The 18648-nt window shown below is 33.4% G+C and overlaps 1 protein-coding gene across 1 annotated transcript; it reads left to right on the forward strand.

The window, feature by feature from the left end:
* The first annotated feature begins 450 nt into the window (after window positions 1-450).
* On the forward strand, window positions 451-2324 carry LOC114195521. Its single transcript, XM_028086019.1, has one exon. It carries the CDS (start codon window positions 546-548, stop codon window positions 1965-1967), a length of 1422 nt encoding a protein of 473 aa, XP_027941820.1. The 5' UTR covers window positions 451-545; the 3' UTR covers window positions 1968-2324.
* Window positions 2325-18648: the final 16324 nt, after the last annotated feature.

Consider the following 18648-nt stretch of genomic DNA (forward strand, 5'->3'; position numbering starts at 1 on the left):
AAGAACTGAATATCTTTATATTAAAATAAGAAAGCGAAACTTAGGAATTATAAAGTAAATGATGAAAATTTTTAGTTTTCTTTAATTTTTTTGTGTATTTTTTAGATGATTTAGTTGTATTGAATTTGTGTAAAATATGTTATCTTGGAAATTTTGATTCCTGATCAGAAGCTAAACTATTGAAAAATATACTTCAAAATTTTCTAAATTTGACCTCAGGTGTTGTTCAAATAGTACATTTTTTTTAAATTATTGGTACAAAAATATCAATAAAAATTTTGTTTGCCAAAACAAGGAAAAGTCCAAAAATAACATAAAAGTTCTACGTTGTCCCAACACTTTATTGTAATATTTGAGGAGTTGAAGGAGATTCAAGACTTTTTTTTTACTTCACTATTAGCTTATATATCATGCACTAACTATCTATTATTGGAGAAAGAAAACCCATGATTCCACCAACCTATCTTTCCCTTCTGAATTATATTCTCACCCAAGTCCATACAAAACACCATTGAAGTAAGAGGTGGATAAAGCAGAAAAGGTTAATGGAAATTCAACAGGATCCTCTTCCTCATCCTCCTTCACTTCCTCCACCTCCTCCTTCTCAACTCTCTTTTGCTTATAGCCAATTGAAAGAAATGGACAACTCAAAACACACACAAACCACCATGAACACCAAAGCTCCAACTTGTGTTGATGTTGATGCTCATGGCCATGTCTTTGCAAATCAAAATTTAGGACAACATGGACAACAACATATAAGGAAACAAGTTAGAAGAAGGCTTACTAATAGGCCTCCTGAAGAAAGGCTAATGAATATGGCAGACGCAAGGAAGGAGATTGTCAATGCCTTGAAATACCACAGGGCTACCATGAAAGTGGCTAGTGAGCATCAACAACAACTGTCCTTTGAGCATCCCTTTTATTCAAGGTTTAGCCCAAATGGAAGATTCAAGGCTAGGAGAAGGCCTAAGATGTATCTACCACCTTCAACCAAAATTTCACATTACTTAAATGATCTTTCCTTCTCCTCCTCCTTCCCACCCCTTCCTCCTCCTCTTCTTCTTCATTCACCTCCTCTTTCTCTTTTGCATGCTCCTCCTCCACCTCCACCTCCACTTCTACTTCCAAAATTTTACCCCCACACCATTACTTCCCCTTTTGGTCTTCCACTCCCTAAGCCAGAACCTTCCAATTTCACACTTCCAAGTCAAACATTGGGATTCAATCTCAATCTACATAGTTTCAATAGTTCAGAACCGACCCCTTTGCTTAATAACAACACTTTTGATCCTTCCCTTTTGCTTGATAACAACATTTTAGATCTTAGCCTTTTTCTTGATAATAACTCTTTAGATCCTACCCTTTTGCTTGACAACAACATTTTAGAAGCTACACCTGTGTTTAATAACAACATTTTAGAGTCTACCCCTATGCTTAATAACAACATTTTAGATGTTATCCCTGTGCCTAATAACAACATTTTAGATGTTACCCATGTGCTTAGTAATATCAACATTTTAGATGGTACCCCCGTGCTTAACAACAACAACACTTCAGAGCCTACCTTTATGCTTGGCAACAATGGATCATCACTGTGCTCTTACTCAACTCCAATATTAACTTTTCCTCCATTTCTAACTGATCAAGAAGTTCCTTCGATTGGAATATCTCAGTCACAAAGAGAAGCGGTTTCCACAACGATGAATAGCATTGAATCCAATATTGCAAACCAAGCTAGTGGAAGCATGCATACAACAATGGATGAAGAGGGCATGGAAGAGATAAGAGCATTGGGACAACAACATCAAATGGAATGGGATGACACCAAGAGTCCAGTTACTTCAGTCTGGTGGCATGATTGCTTACAACAAATGGAAAATAATGCCGATGAAGTCAACAATGGAGATGATTCATTTCAATGGATCTTTGATGATGAACTTGAATTTCCTGTCTGGGAAAATTAATGCTTGTTAAGACAAGCTTACAACACTGGGCTCCCTGGATTCAGTCCAAGATACCACTTTACTTTGGTAAGTTCTTTATAACAAGTTTCGTTACTTCTAAAATGAAAAATGTGTTTGTGAGCAGGAAAAGTCAATAAGGATCAAAATAAGTCAATTCAAACCATCAAAGACATTGTCATTGAACTAGTTTGTAAACAATCATTACACGAAAAAAACATTGCCAAGTCTCTATGATGGACAGAAAAAAAAAAAATAATGCAGTGCTAAAGTGTGTGTGTGTGTGAGGTTGCATTTTTAAAGTTATCTGCTCTTAATAAGCAGAAACAGAAGATGCATATCCTTACTCTTTTTCTTGTATCACATGCATATTACTTTATTTTGTTATGTTGTTTTTATATTTAAAAATAATCAATTTATGAAATATATCAAATTAGTTTTGCTTTTTTAATTTATTATTCTTATATCAAATTAGTGTTATATATTATTTTTTCTTTCATCAGTTGAGTTTTGTATTATTCAAACTTAATAACTTAATTAATTATAATTGAGGGGTTGAATTGGATTAAGCAGTGGAATAACAAAAATAAACCCAATATGACCCCAAACCGTAAACTGAGAACTAAATTAGATTTAGCTTAACTAAAATTCGTTCTTAAACGTAATTGAAATATATTGATTGATGTTAATTTCATTCTTTACATCTCTATATTAAAACAATGCAAATCGATATGGTTATAAGCACGGACCAACCGAGATAAAAATCACAGATTTGTTCTGATCTTTGCAATTTGTTCTGATCTTTGCAATGAAGACGGAGGAAGATAGACACCACAATCTGTCAAAAGTTGACAAGCATGACATGCATTGGCATAAAAAAACTAGGAAGACGAGCTTGAAATAACTCAACGTTGGGGAAACCATAAATCTCAACAATTAATAAGATGGAACCAAAACGATTCTGAATGTGTGAGCATCGTATATTAAATTCCCATTTTGGAAGTTTGTGACCTTCTTATTTGGTCCACCTTATTCTGCAATCGATGATTTGGTTTTTTCTTAAAGTTCAAATCACACTGTCTTCAATTATTTGCTACAAACAATTAAATTTCATTTTTATATGTAAACCAGTACACAGATTTAACAATCGGTGATACAATAAGAGTAAAAGAGAAAGAAAAAAATTATAATTGTCTGCACTTAATGTTCAGAGGTAAGAGAAGGTTGTTTTAAGATGAAAGTTTTCAAGTGATGCCCACTTTCCTAGCAATATTCTGAACAAGATTGGGACCCTTTCGAGGAGAAAAGTTGGTAGTGATGCTGACGGATTAAACAAAATTGGTCCCTCAGTGGACCTTTATAAGAGTAAGAATAACATTTATCTATCATTTCGAGGGTAACATTAGAGAGTGAACATGAATAAGTTGTGCTCTGAAAATAAATTCAACTTTAAACTTTGTATTGAGTTTCTGTGAGATATAATTGCTTATATCTTTTATCCTTGTACTGATAATTTAGTAATTTTACAGAATAACTTAGTGATTATATTATATAAATTACTGTGATTATTTATTATTATATTATTAATAAGAATAAATTTATGTAATGAATGTAGATTATTTTGTACAATTTTTAAATTAAAAAAAAAAGTATGGTTAATTTAAAGCTATAACTGGAGTAGCTTTACTGTTTCTAACTTATGAATTCAAAAATTGTTGTCCTTAACTTAATTAAAAGAATCATTTTAGTTCAAAAAGAAATAAAAAAACTTAATATTTTTTGTCGATTAAAACAAATCTGAGTTGAATGCTGAAGATGGTAAAAAGAAAATTAAGAGATTAAGTTATTTTAAATTTATCATTTACCTAAAGCATTACACTTTATACATATTTATAAACTTTTGTCACATATATCTTGCCTTTTCTTTAAAAAATATCCCACAGTCTTTACTTTCAAATCCTATAACTTTTTTCCTAATGGACTATTACTTACAAGTTGCAAGAATTATTTTTATAGAAATCTAGAAAGCTATGGAGTTTTATTATATGATAATATTTATTTAATTTTTTATTCTTAGTTTTTTTCTATTGCTTATCAAAAACTATAGTTTTATTTTATAATTTGTTTCTACAAATATGTTTGTTTTTTAAAATGTAAAAAGTTGCTTGAGCAACTTCTTTACAAAAACTAGTCGTGTTTTTTGTTTTCATATTTTGAAATATGTTCTTAAATATATCTATCAACTATTTGTACATTTTTTTTATAACTTTAGTATTATTATAACTAATGTCAACCAAACTAAACAATAATTTTATTTATTTTCTTATCTCTAAAATTGATTGAACTTTTTTTGATTATGATGGATGAGTTATGGAGAGGTTGTTTAAGTATCCAAAAGAGATTTATATCACTTGTAAGAACATACAAACTATAAAGCTTCAATGAATTAATTAGAATTAAGTGGTAAGTTATTATGTTGTACTTTCCTTTGTGGAGATGTTATATCATATAAGAACTCATGAATTCCATAGGTTATGATAAATATAAACGAAAAATGATAGTGGTTGATCAAGTGTTAAAACTAACTTCTATAAGGAAAATGATTGTGGTATTATTGTTCCACGTATATGTATATTGTCAAGTGTGAGTATTAGTATCACATGATAATCTCATGAATTTAATTTAGTTTTTATATTAAAAATTTTGACTCAATTGAATCTTCATCTTTTTTATTAGAGTAATATTGTCTCTTTTCAAAATCAAACCAAACTAGTAAATAAATTTAATTATAATTTACATATACATGTTAAAATAATTTTTTTAAAATATTAAAAATGTAAATATAAAATGACACTCGTAATTTTTAAATTTTAATATTTGAAATAATTTAAAAAATGCATTTTTTTTTGTTAATTTATTTATAAATTTGATGTTACACATACATTTATTGGGGATGCCCTCAAGGTCGAGGAAGGTGTACCAGGGTGTATGTGCGACTCGTTCAGCTTAAATACTAAGAAAAAACAAATTAAAATTTTTCAGTAATTGTAATCAGTTAAGATAGTGTGAATGCAAAAACTACATTCACACTATCTTAACTTAATATATAATTCTTTTCTATATAATTATATAATTCTTTACATTCTTCTATCTTGTATCAAATTTATGGTTTCGATTGGTGCAAAACCAATAATACACATTTGCAATTTCATATGAGAAGGACTTTCCCATCAGTAACAAAAAAAAGTTACCCGTTAAGCGGAGAAAATACTATTTCAATTAAAAATAAAGTATGTCCTTAATAAATGTATTTTGATGGATTTTGTAAGAATGGAATAAGAGGGTCAGCTACCCAGCAAATTTTCATAATTAAATACCGTTACTATATAATTAGATTTGGTTGTGAAAAAACCTACTTACTCAATATTGCATGGGTAGAGCCACAGAGTGTGAAGTGTACAAGTTAACAATAACATTCATTAAATGAATCAAAAATGAAAATAAAAAGGCTCCGGTGTATAGAGAGGACCTAGTCATTTCTAAAAAAAATCATAGAAACGAAGGAACCCACCAATTCATTATAAAAATAAAATATGTGTCCTATTTCATTTACTATTTTTATTTTATTTGATATCTAGTATCTATACAATTTCTGATTTTGAGGTTAAATGTTTAATATAAAAAATCGTGGTTGGGGCAGTTATAGTAGCAAGAGCCGTTGGAATTTTTTTTTATACATCGGAAGAATCCATTTTTGTTATTAATAGACTAGGAAGAAAAAAGAATAATTGAAAAATTAAAAAGTTATTCCTGAAAATATCATTTATTAAATGACCAGAATTAAACGAAGATATATAGCTCACAAACAGAGGACAAAAATTCGTTTATTCGTATCAAGTTTTCGCGGAGCTCATTCAAGACTTACCCGAACTATTATTCAACAGAAATTGAAAGCTTTAGTTTCGGCTCATCGGGATAGAGATAGGAAAAAAGAGATTTTCGTGGTTTATGGATTAGTCGAATAAATGCAGTAATTCGCGAGAATCAAAAAGTATCTTATATTTATAATAATTTAATGAATAGTCTATATACCAAGCAATTGCTTCTTAATCGTAAAATAGTTGCACAAATTGCTATATTAAAAGAGAATTGTCTTTTTATGATTGCCGATAATATCATAAAAACTTAAAACCCCTTATTTACTGCAGGAAGGTATAGACTAAAAATTTGTTTATTTTGATAATATCATAAGTAAAATATATTAACTTAATATATTTTACATCATTGTTAGTTTATTTAAAAATTACAAGTATTATTTTATAATTGTATTTTTAATATTTTTAAATGATATAAGTTTAAATAGAGATTTTTTTATTGAAATTTAAAATATAAAATTAATTTAAATATTTAGATGAAATGATTTGATGTATAAATTTTTAACATTTATGAATTAATTTATAATATTTATCGAAAATCAAAAGTTTCAATGAGGAAGAACAATGAGTATTGAGTTATTAAATTATAAACCTGGACATAAAGGATTTAAAACTGTTTAACACAGCTCAGTTTACCAAATAGAAGTGAAGATTAGCTGCAAAAAAAAGTAAGGTTAGTGGAAGGAGATTCACAAACCTTATACCTGGCGCGCAAATTTAATGAAATGATGACAAATTAAATCTTTTATTACCCACATATTTGTGCATGTAATATCAATTTTTATAGATAAGATGAATCGAATCATAATTAAATTATAGTATTTAAATAATTATGTTTTTAAATAGAAAAACTTTTATTTTAATGAATAATTATAATTTTTGATTTAATGATAAATGTTCAGTTTAATAATTGATATCATAGTGAAAATTACAAAAGTAGAAAAATTAAAAATTATTTTATTGATAGCTATAATTTATTGTCTTGTGTTAACTATTCGATCCAACACATAAATTTATTTTGTTTATTTGTAGTATGATATTTCTGTTAATAAATGTATTTATTCCTTGATTTCTTGAGTATGTAGCAAATCCTCCAATAATACCATCATCGAATAAGATCTAAGTATCGTGTTAACTGAAACTTGAATGTCATCCATTCTGCTCTATATAAAAACGTTTTCATAAGATTCTAACATTTATTTATTATAATTAAATATATTTTAATGTTTAGTTTTACATTTCACTCTACGTTCTATGATTAAATCCAGCGTTGTTAAAGATAAGTTTGGTTCCATACAACACATTAAGAATCTCTATCAATCATGTAGGAAAATTAAAATTAAAATTAGTTTATATATAAAGTAATTTGTAGAAACTATTTTATATAATATTTCTAAAATTTACTTTCTACTTTATAAAAAAAAAAATTTGAAGTTTTATACAAAAAAAAAAAAACGTTTACCCAATTATACCCGAAGAGATATGTTCGCTTTACATTTCCAGCTTCTCAGAGCATACATTTTTAAATGTTAATTAATGGTAATAGTTAACAGCTGACATTGCACTAAATTTGAAATGTAGTTACAACTCATCTCTTGGCACAAACATTAGATCAAATAATAATTTAAAATCTTCCATATATTTTTATCTGTTGAAACCACTTTATACCCGAAAAAAAAATAAAAATACACACACATAAATTTTATACAATAAATAATTTGAGAAAGAGATAACAAGAAAAAAATTATCCCCATCTTATATGATCATGTTATTAATGTAAAATATTATATTTCATTATTACTGACTAAACAATCTTAAAAATTTAAAAAGAACCATAACTTTAATATATTATGTTCATTTATCTCTAGGATAAAAGTTTAAGAATTATAATTTTAATTATACTTTGAAGCAATTATAATGAATATTAATTAACACTGTTTAACTAATATCAATATATTTTTTTTCAGCAAAGAGTGAATTAAAATTAAAGAGAGTACTTGAGGGGTGCTCTAACCTATATACAAAAAAAAATAATGTTATGCACATCGATGCTCTAGTTTACCATCATAATTCCATCATAACAAAAAATCAACTAAATCAAACCCATGTGATCCAACATTATAATGCACCAATGAAGTGTGATAGTTGTATGTGTGCCTCCCATAGGTATACATCTGACATATATGAGGCTCCAATACAATCATTTTGCCATCTCTGTCGTGATAAAGCTTCATGGTGCAGAGTGTTTTAAAGCTCCAATACAATCAATTTTCCATCTCTATCGTGATAAAGCTTCGTGGTGTAGAGTGTGAAGAGTATGCATGGTATTTCTATAGTATTTGGTAGGAGTAACCCAAGTTAATATCTCCAAAAAGCCAAGCTGCTCACAGAGAAAATTGCGTTAACTTTGTACTCGTACGCTGCCTCTTCAAGTTCCTTTTTGCAATTATAGTTTCCTTTGAGCCCTTTTCTTCAAACTCAGTGTTTGCTTTCCTATCACACTTGAACACACAAATTATTATATCAGAGAAATTTTAAACATGTATATGGGGAAAGGTACCAATCACTATATGAGAACTTCACAGTTGGGATCTTATGTTTCATCCATACCCAAGCTGCCACTTGTGCTTGATCAAAAATTTCTATTGGATCAACTTTCTTATGATTAAAAATTACCCCATTCCTATGTTTCCAAATTTCCCCTATAATAGCTAGCCACATTCCTTTCCACACTAAGTTTTGCCTACTATTCAAGTCAAAGAGATGAAAGTGTTGAAAATTGGCCCTAGCTTTGACGTGGTGCACTGTGCTCACCCCTATCCACCTATTGCACATGTTCCACACCTTTTGGGACATCGAACATGAGAAGAACAAATGTTCTTCATTCTCTTCGTATGCATAACATAGTTCACAAAGGCTTTGTTGTGGATGGACCCCCTTGCTTGTAGATTGACCTTGGTTGGTAATTTGTCTAAGAATACCCTCCAACCTAGCATTTGAGCCTTTGGAATTAATTTTGTGTTCCATAGCAGTTTAAAGTCTTTATTGCCTTCTATTTCAACGGTTCCTTGCAGCGTATTATAAGCTGCCTTTACCGAAAATATCCCATCTACTTCTCCTTTCCATTTCCAAGTATCAGGGTTGCCCTTGCATAATCGTTGACCATTTATAACACAGAGTAATTGTTCTTCCATTGTAGTCTCCCAAACAAATCTAGATCTTCTCCAAGTTAGGTCCCATATCCAGACATTTTTCTCCCAATGTCTGACCTCCCCAATAACTCTATCTTTACAATCTGATATCAAGTACAACCTAGGAAACCTAGACGCGAGTGTTTCTTCCCCTACCCATTTGTCTTCCCAGAACTTAACTTTTTTCCCTTCTCCTACCACTCACTCAAAGCTTTTATCGAACCAAAGTCCTTGCATCGTGTTACCGCATACCTTGTGAATGTCGATCCACCACCTTGAGCCAGATCTTAACGTGATGGGATCATTCAAGTTCCTCCATGATCCATACTTAGACTCCAAGATCTGTTTCCAAATACCGTTATCCTCCGTTCCTAACCTCCATTTCCATTTTGCTAAGAGTGCGACATTAAATTTTCAAATGTCTCTTAAGCTTAGGCCCTCTTCCTCCTTTGATTTGCAGATATTTTCCCATTTAACCCACGTTATTTTTCTATCATCTGAACCCCATCCCTAGAGAAAGTTCCTTTGAATTTTTAAGAGTTTATTGCTCATACATGTTGGCAATTTATAGAAAGATAGGTAGTATAGTGGCAATGCAGATAAAACTGATTTGATTAAGCATACCCTGCCAGCCATACTAATGAGTTTGTCCTTCCAATTAGATAATCGAGTTTTAACCTTCTCGATTATAGGTTGTCAAAATTGTTTGAGCCTTGGATTCCCCCCGATTAACATTCCAAGGTACATAAACGGGATTTTCATATGTTTGCAATTTAGTGTTTTCAAAAAGATTTTTAACATAGATGCGTCCATGCCCGTCCCTCCTACTTTAGTTTTGGAAAAATTAACCCTTAGCCCAGACGCCAACTCGAAGGTCCTTAATACAGCTTTTAATGTCCTTGCATTTTGAGCTTTTGTTTCACACAAGAACAGTGTATCATCTGCAAACTGTAATAGCCCCACATTAGTTCCATTAGAACCCACTTTTATCCCGCTGTATAATTCTTTCTTAACAGCTTGTCTTACTAGCCCTGCTAAACCCTCTGCTACAATAAGGAATAAGAATGGAGCCATAGGGTCTCCTTGCCTAAGACCTCTCTTAGGAACAAACTCCTTAGTAGGGCTCCCATTTACCAGAACTGACACTGATGAGGAAGTCAGACACTCTCTAATCCAACCAACCCACTTGTCACAAAAACCTAGTCTGTTCAGCATATAGTATAGAAAATCCCAATTAACAGAGTCATACGCTTTTTCATAGTCGACCTTCACTATTACCAACCCCTTTTTTTATGCCTACATTCCTCCACTACCTCATTGGCTACCAATATGCTATTCATAAGTCCTCTACCTTTAATAAATGCAGATTGAGAGTTGTCTATAACCTTAGGCAACACGTTCTTAATCCTGTTTGCTAGGATCTTAGAGATTATCTTGTACACACAACCCACTAGTGAGATTGGTCTATAATCATCCAGCCCAAGAGGGGTTTGTTTTTTTGGTATTAATGCTATGAAAGACGCATTGCCACCTTTTGGAATTTTCCCTTCTCTCCAGAACCATCTCACCCTTGATTGAAATCATCCTTCAATGTATCCCAGTTGTACTTTAGAAACATAAAGTTAAAACCATCTGGCCCAGGACTTTTAGTCTCTCCACATTGATTTATCGTCTCCTCTATTTCCCTATCTCCTATCTCCTTCGTTAGTGCATTATTATCTTCCTCAGATATGGTTTGAAACTCAATGTTTTGGAGGTTAATGCAAAACGATTTAGGTGCTGAAAATCTTTCCTCGAAGACTTGCCTTACCTCCTCTCTTACATTCGTTGGGTCCTCACACCATGTCCCATTCAGTTCTACCCCTTTTAGTTTGTTTGTTACCCTTCTCCATCTTATTCTAGACTGAAAGTACTTTGAGTTGGTGTCCCCTTGTTCTAACCATTTCATCCTTGCTTTTTGATTTAGTATTGCACTTTCCTTATGTAGAAGTAGCTTCAACTCGCTTAGAAGTTCCAAGCGTCTCACCTTATCGTTTTCTTCTATATTACTTTCATCATCCATGATATCTAGAGCACTAAGTTCTAGGAGGAGGTTCTGTTTTTTTTTGGCCAATGAATCCAAAGACCTCTCTGTTCCATGATTTGAGGTCAAATTTTAACTACTTTAGTTTCTCCTTGAGGGCTATCATTGGGTTACCGTTGCCTACATAAGAGTCCCAGGATTGTTTGACCACCTTCTTAAATGTTGGGTCAGATTTCCAAATGTCCATGGTTCTGAAAGGTTTGGGTCCCCAATCTATCGTAATCGGTTTAAGCAATAGGGCACAATGGTCCGATACTAGTCTTCCCTTAATATATTGTTTACTGTCAAGCCAATAGTTCAACCATTCAAGTGAAACCAAAACCCTATCTATTCTACTCTTGGCCTTTCCATTTTCCTTGTACCAAGTATATTTCCTTCCTATCAATGGTACGTCTACCAATTCCATCGATTCTATGAAGTTATTAAAACCTTGCATTTCTCTTAGTTTAGTGTTTCCAATCGGATTTAAACCCCTTCTTTCATTAATTTTTCTTACTGCGTTAAAATCTCCAAACACACACCATTGCCTACATGCTTCTCCCAATTTTACATTAATGAATTCCTCCCACATTTCTACTTTTTCTTTGAAATCACATGAGGAGTATACATTAAATATGGCCACTGGAATTGGGTTACAATTATCTGTGTTACAGTATTCACCTATCACTCCTATGAACGACTCCCCTACTTAGTGCTTTACACTTTTTAATTTGTTTTTATGCCATATTGTTAGGATCCCCCCAGAGCTACACGTTGCTGGTTTATTCACCCACTCGATGTTATTATCAGCCCATAAGTTATAACAGCTAGATGGTTGTAAGACACGCAACTTGGTCTCTTGAATACAGATCATGTCCACGCCTTCTCTAGCTATAATCTCTTTTAAGTATTTCCATTTATGTCCCCCTCCTAATCCCCTTATGTTTATGCTAATGATTTTCATTATCATCTGTTTTCTTCCCTGCAATACTTTGTCCCTGATTCCTATATCTCTTTTCCATGTTTTCTAGTTCCTTCAAAATTTGTTCCTCTTCACCTGAAAAAGTTACTCCTAATTCTTTTGCTAAGCTCCAGATGGTCAGAGATTCGGAATTATCTGATTGGCACTTTGCAGAACAAAACAATCTATTACAATTTAATATGTTCTCATCAGATAGAGAATTACATATAGATTGAGCAACTGACCTGAGCATTTTTTGCTTGGCTGCCTTGCTGTTTTCCTTCACATTGCAGTTCTGGTGTACTGGCCTATTTTTGCTTGATTCACCTATCCAGAATTGCCTCCTCAATTGAAAATCCTTTGGGTCCAGATTTGATTCTTTGATGAGGGTCATGTGCTTCGTTGCTAGAACATTGCATGGAGTCTCGCTGTCGGGGTTTGGTGAATCTTTACTTTGAATCAAAGACCGGCTTCGGGGCACACATCTGTTGTGAGTATTTTCGTTGGATACGAGTGAGTGCAGCTCGATTGTAGGTACGTCTAGGTTCCCTTTCTCATGATCATGAGTGCTCGACCTGCAGAAATAATGAGCGATTCCCAGCCCTTCGCGTGCTGCCCCAATGCTTCGAAGAGGAGTATTATGATTTTTACTGATAAGAAGCGTGGGGGTATAATCATTTAGTAAGCCATCTTTCTTATTTCCTGGGCCAACACCCACATCAAGGCCTAACTTAGTTTCCTTAACAAAAGATTGTGAGTGTCCTCCAGCAGCTGGTTGGGCTGTCATCAATGTTGGCCCATTGTTAGAAAATGCCAAGTTACAAGGATTTGTTTGCCTACGTGAAGTACAGATAGGCTTTAAGCTATTTTTGTTAAAAAATTCTGTTTGTGGCAAGCCTACGACCAGCTTAGACTCAGACATACCATTTCCATCATTCCTTCCACAACGGTCAAAAAGAAATGCGTTTCTGGTTCCGCTTAGCTTCTTCGATGAGACTTGGAGGCTCATTTTCGCGAATGGTGCTGGTGATTGGATTGTACAATCCTCTTTCATCTTGTTCTTCGTAATATCGATCAGGATATCATCCTCACACCACTCTGATGTTGAACTGCAAACGTCCAAGCCAATGTCGCTCGTACTACTATCAGAAGACAAGTTGTTCCCATATGCGCAGCAGCAAATTGGTTGTGTTCCTACAATAGTTTCTTCCTCTAAAACCAAATTATATATTTTCCCATTTATTTTCATACTTTTCTGAACCCATATTCTTGCTCCTACAATACTCTTTATTGTCATCTATGAGATTGCCAAGCTCTGTTCCTTCTATTCCTTGAATAAATGCCGCGTTCTCTCCCATATACTTTATGTTTATTCGACCCATTCCGTTTTTAATAACTTCCTCCATGATCTCATCAACCTTTGAATAATTACTTACCCTTCCGATGTAGCTTCCAACTAGCCATTTAATGTCAGCTTCTTCCGTGTCAAAAGATATTCCTTTCCAAGTCTGCTCGGATGTGTTGGTGGTAGCTTTTACTGTTTGAGTGTAAGATTGATCACGCTTAACCTCTCTCCACACCTTCCTGGTTTGAGGGGAACTTTTGCGTACCAGAATATTAGTTTTCTTGGCCATTTTCTGCTAGTCTTTCCTATCAAATCTGGGTTTGTTTACATGCAATTTGGTTGTCCCAATTATAATCGAATCCAGCTCTTGTTGAAGTCTTTGGTCGTTCTTCACCTCCAGAAATTGAACAAACCCGTACCTATAACCCCATTTGTCTAACCTTCTGGATATGAAGACTTCTGTGACTCTTCCCCACTGTTGGAAAACTTTCCACATGTCATACTCACCATAGCTATTACGAAAATGGGAGAAGAAGAAAGTAGTGATCTTCCCTCTCCGTATTGTCTCAGATTTTCAAGATGTAATCTTCTTAGAAGTTTGTTTCCAGCATCGGTGGCCAAAGATCTTACCAAACTTGAGGTGCTTTAGGTTAATATCAATATTAAAGAATCAAAATTTGTAATTTATTGTGATTGAGGTGAATGAAGCAGAGAATCAAAATAAGTCAACCCATATAACCATAAATACTATCATTGAAGGCAATCAAAGAGAAGCCTACAAGGTCTCTGGGGTTGGACAGAGAAATGCAGTGAAAATAAATGGTGGAAGTTCAGGTTTTTCCCTTCTGCATGTGTGCATGCATATGCATCTATATATTATTATAAGAGTAGTTGTTCTTCTATTTTGTGTAAAAAAAAAAATCGATGTCTTTCCGTTAGAAAATTTTCTTTTAATTATTCTTCTACTTTTATTTTTCTTTTCAATTTTATCAGTTTTAATAACTTTTAAAAATGTTTTATATGTTTCAATTTTAAGAAGGCTAAAACATATAAAAATGTAGTGACATGTCGAATTTATAGATTTGGGTTCCTTCGAAAATAAAGCATAAACGTCTATAAACTTTTACTTTTAAAGAACCAAAGTCTATATGTTTGATAAAATTTTAAAAATGTTATTTTTCTAATATTATTTTAACCGTCGAGACTTTTAGGTTTTGGGTTAATAAGGAATATTCGGCCTAGTGAAACATCAAAAAACAATGTTGTTAGCGTAAGGGGAGTGATGGAAGGAGTGACTGGTGTAGTGAAGGGAAAGGAACATTTCGATTCATGGAGGTCGAGTACATCTCAACCCAATAATGGGTAGATGCACATTGAACCAATGTTGGGATATGCAACCAAGAACGCTGAATTTCAAGCGAGATATGGAAATATAACGGTGCATTCAGATCTTGGACAGTTATAGTAAAGTATTCATAAGGTTTATTAGTATTTATGAAAGATTGAAAATGGCCCTGAAGGTAATGAAGCTAAGACCAAAACTAAGTAACATAAAATAATGTTCAGGGTCCAAAGATAAGATAGACTAATCTTAACTCAACTTTACTATATGCACTATATCGAAGTGTCACTGACTTGAGCGTCAGAGTTCCTGCAAGTACCTCATCTATAGGAGACTTCCCTGAAATACCTTAGAGGTGAATTCCGATGAGCAGAGGTAGAGAAGAGAAAACTCTTGAGGCAACTCGGTTCCATACAAGAAACATTTTGGCGTCCACCGTGGGGCTGAGTAATTCTTAAGAGAGATGGTGTCGACAAGAACAATAGCAAACCAAAGCACAATGATGGCAGAAATGAAGTGAGAGATGCAAGAGGAAATGCAACGACAAGTGTAGGAACTAAGGCGCAAAAGCGAAGAAGAGATTAACGCCCTCAGGGTAGAGAATCAGAGGATCCGAAGATAGGTAGAGTAATCATCCCAAAGAGGAAAGGGATCCCATGGCGAAGAAGAATGGAAGAGACATAAGGTCGAGAGGGGTCCAAGGCTCAAACCAATACCAATCAAACTGGTATGAGGATGGAGGCATCTAGACGCCATCTTTTCGTGGATGGAACCTTGATGTCGAGCTCCCACCACGATGGAAGGGATTAGCCATGAACCAATACGATGGCATTACCGATCTAGAGGAGCACATCAATATCTTCACCACCCAATTAAGACTATACATTTCAAAAGATGCAAAATTTTGCCGTGTCTTCCCGACATCTTTGAAAGGCCTTACAATTAGCTGGTCCGCGTGACTTCTCCTAGTTTTGTTGATTGTTTTGAAACGTTGACTACATGTTTCAGTATCTAGTTTTCCACTAGCAAGCCTCACTGTCTCACCTTCTTAGCCTTAGGAAACATATGTAAAGAGGGGGGAGTCTTTGCGGGAGCTTATAAAACAATCTTGAAGATATCGTTGAACATCAATACCTTAAACCTAGGGGTGGCCGTGCATCATCTCATCACAGCCTTAAGACCAAGTTCTTTTGTCGACAGTTTGTGTACAAAGCATTTGGCTGATTTGGACAACCATAGAACGAGGACAACTAAGTTCATGCAAATGGAGGAACCCAAGGAGTTTCACAGTACAACTAGGGCGAACAACCCTGACAGGAGGTATCCAAAAAAGAAAAGATAACAATCATTCGACCAAGCAACATGTTCAGGGAATGATATCAAGTGTTGCCCGCAAACACGAAGGTAAGTTCTCACCAAACTGGAAATGATTGTTATAGGTAAAGGTTCTTATAAACTAGAACATTTGTTGGGGGCTCCTATACCAGCAACTTGGGACACCTCACATATGAAATTTTATTATAGCTAAACTAAATTATTTTACAATTCGAACGATGTACAATTTCCTACCTTAATCGTTTTTTCCTAAAGAGGATTTTTTGTCAAGAAAGTTTTTAATGAGACATCATTCATAACAATAAATTAAAGAATTTTTCCTTTAACACTTGTGTTATTACTTTATCCTCTACTTGATTGGACATATCTTTTTGAGAAGGGAAACTTCATCAAACATGATGATCGCTTCGTACAAATTTGATAGTTGGGTTAGCAAGCTTAATCACCCATGATGATCCCTCCCATACTCTTAAGGGCGGGTAAGGAAACTTCATTAACCAAAGATGATCCCTCCCATCTCTATTCTAAAGGAACTATAGAGATTGAAGTATTCTCCTTCATGTTTTCCCATGACGCATGCCATCACGAACGCCCCTACTTTGCACACATACATAGACCCCACCTTCTGCCTACTGTTACCGAGAACATCTCGACCCTACTAGGATTGAGTACATCTCGACCTAAGCAACCTACATAGGAAGGGGTCAGTTGTGTCTCATGTCATAACATAACAATCGTAATTTGCCTAGTCATACAATCAATCAAGTCATTTACAATGGCCTTAAAAAAGACACTTTAAATCCCTTTAGCCGGGCTTTTTCAAAGACTCTTGCAACATTTTGTTCGTAGCGAGTCTAGGTAGATGGTGTATAGGGAAGTCGAGATGTACTCGACCTAGTGACATATGAGAAAATGATGTTGCTAGCATAGGAGAAAAAGGGGTACAAACAACCGAGGATACAGTCCACCCAGTGGCACATGAGAAAACGATGTTGCTAGAGTAGGGAAAGAAAAAGGTATAGACAGACCAAGGTACAGTCGGCCTAGGGTATAGTCGACCTAGTGGCACATGATAAAATGATGTTGCTAGCGTATGGGAAAAACGAGGTACAGACGACCCATAGTACAATCGATGCAAGGGAGAGTTGGCCTAGGGTACAATTGGTCCGTTTTGACGTATGGAGGACCTAAGTTGATGATGGAAGGAATGGTTGGTGTAGTGAAGGGACAAAAACATTTCAACCCATGGAGGTTGAGTACATCTTGGCCTAGTAACGGGTACACACACCTTGACCCAGTGTTGGGATATGCAAGCAAGAATGTTGAATCTCAAGCGGGATATGAAAATATAACGATACATTCATATCTTGGACAGTTACAGTAGAGTATTCATGAGGTTTATTAATATTTATGAAAGAATGAAAACAATCCTGAAGGTAAAGAAGTAAGGACCAAAGCCAGGTAATATAAAATAAGGTTCAAGGTCCAAAGGTAAGACAAACTAATCTTAACTCATCTTTAATATACGCACTATATCGAAATGTCACTGACTTGAGCATCGGAGTGCTTGTAAGTACCTCAGTCCCTAAGAGACTTTTCAGAAACAACTCAAAGGTGAATCTCGATGAGTAGAGGTAGAGAAATGAAGACTCTTGAGACAACTTGGTTCCATACAAAAACAAAAGGCTACAATATAATTTTGATATTACTCTTTGTTTCTATTCATAATTTTGGTCTTTAAATAAAGTATAGACATTTAGTTAGCAATTTTTATAATTATTGTTTTATATTGATTATTTAAATTAAGATTTTGGTATGTATCACATGACTCAATAAATTATCCATAAAGTAAACAAAAATTTAATTTTAGTTTCTCCTAAGATAAAATTATTTTATCTTCAATTCAAGTCAAGATGTACAAGTTCTTTTATATACTTTTTTAAAATTTTTATTTATAATACATATAAATTAATATTTTAGTTTATAATTTTTTTTATATTTTTCTATAGATTGTGAAATTCATCCACTAATAAAAGCATTATGACATATTATGGCATATATTTTTTAGCATCTTAATATAACAATAATAGAAATACGAAACAAAAACTTTGATAATTACAAATAAAACGTTGTTTGTGTCTGTATGTATTTAAAAAAAAATGTTTGTTTATCCTATTAAAGGTAACAATGAATTTTAATTGAAACAATTAGAATAAGATCATTATCTTTGAAATATTGAAGAATTGAATATCTTTATTTTAAAATAAGAAGACAAAAGTTAGGAATAATTATATAGTAAATGATGGAAAATTATATTTTAGATTTTTATAATTTTTTATGTGTATATTTAAAAGTTTTTTGTTGCATTTGGATTTGTGTAGGAATATGTTATCTTGAAAATTTTGTAGGGATCAGAAGCTAAATTATCGCAAAGTACAATTCCAAAACTTCCCTCAAAGTGTTTGTTCAAATAGTACGTTTGTTAGAATTGTGGCACAAAATTATTAATAAAA

Source organism: Vigna unguiculata, chromosome 8 (genome assembly GCF_004118075.2).
Source record: "Vigna unguiculata cultivar IT97K-499-35 chromosome 8, ASM411807v1, whole genome shotgun sequence".
Taxonomy (NCBI): Eukaryota; Viridiplantae; Streptophyta; class Magnoliopsida; order Fabales; family Fabaceae; genus Vigna; species Vigna unguiculata.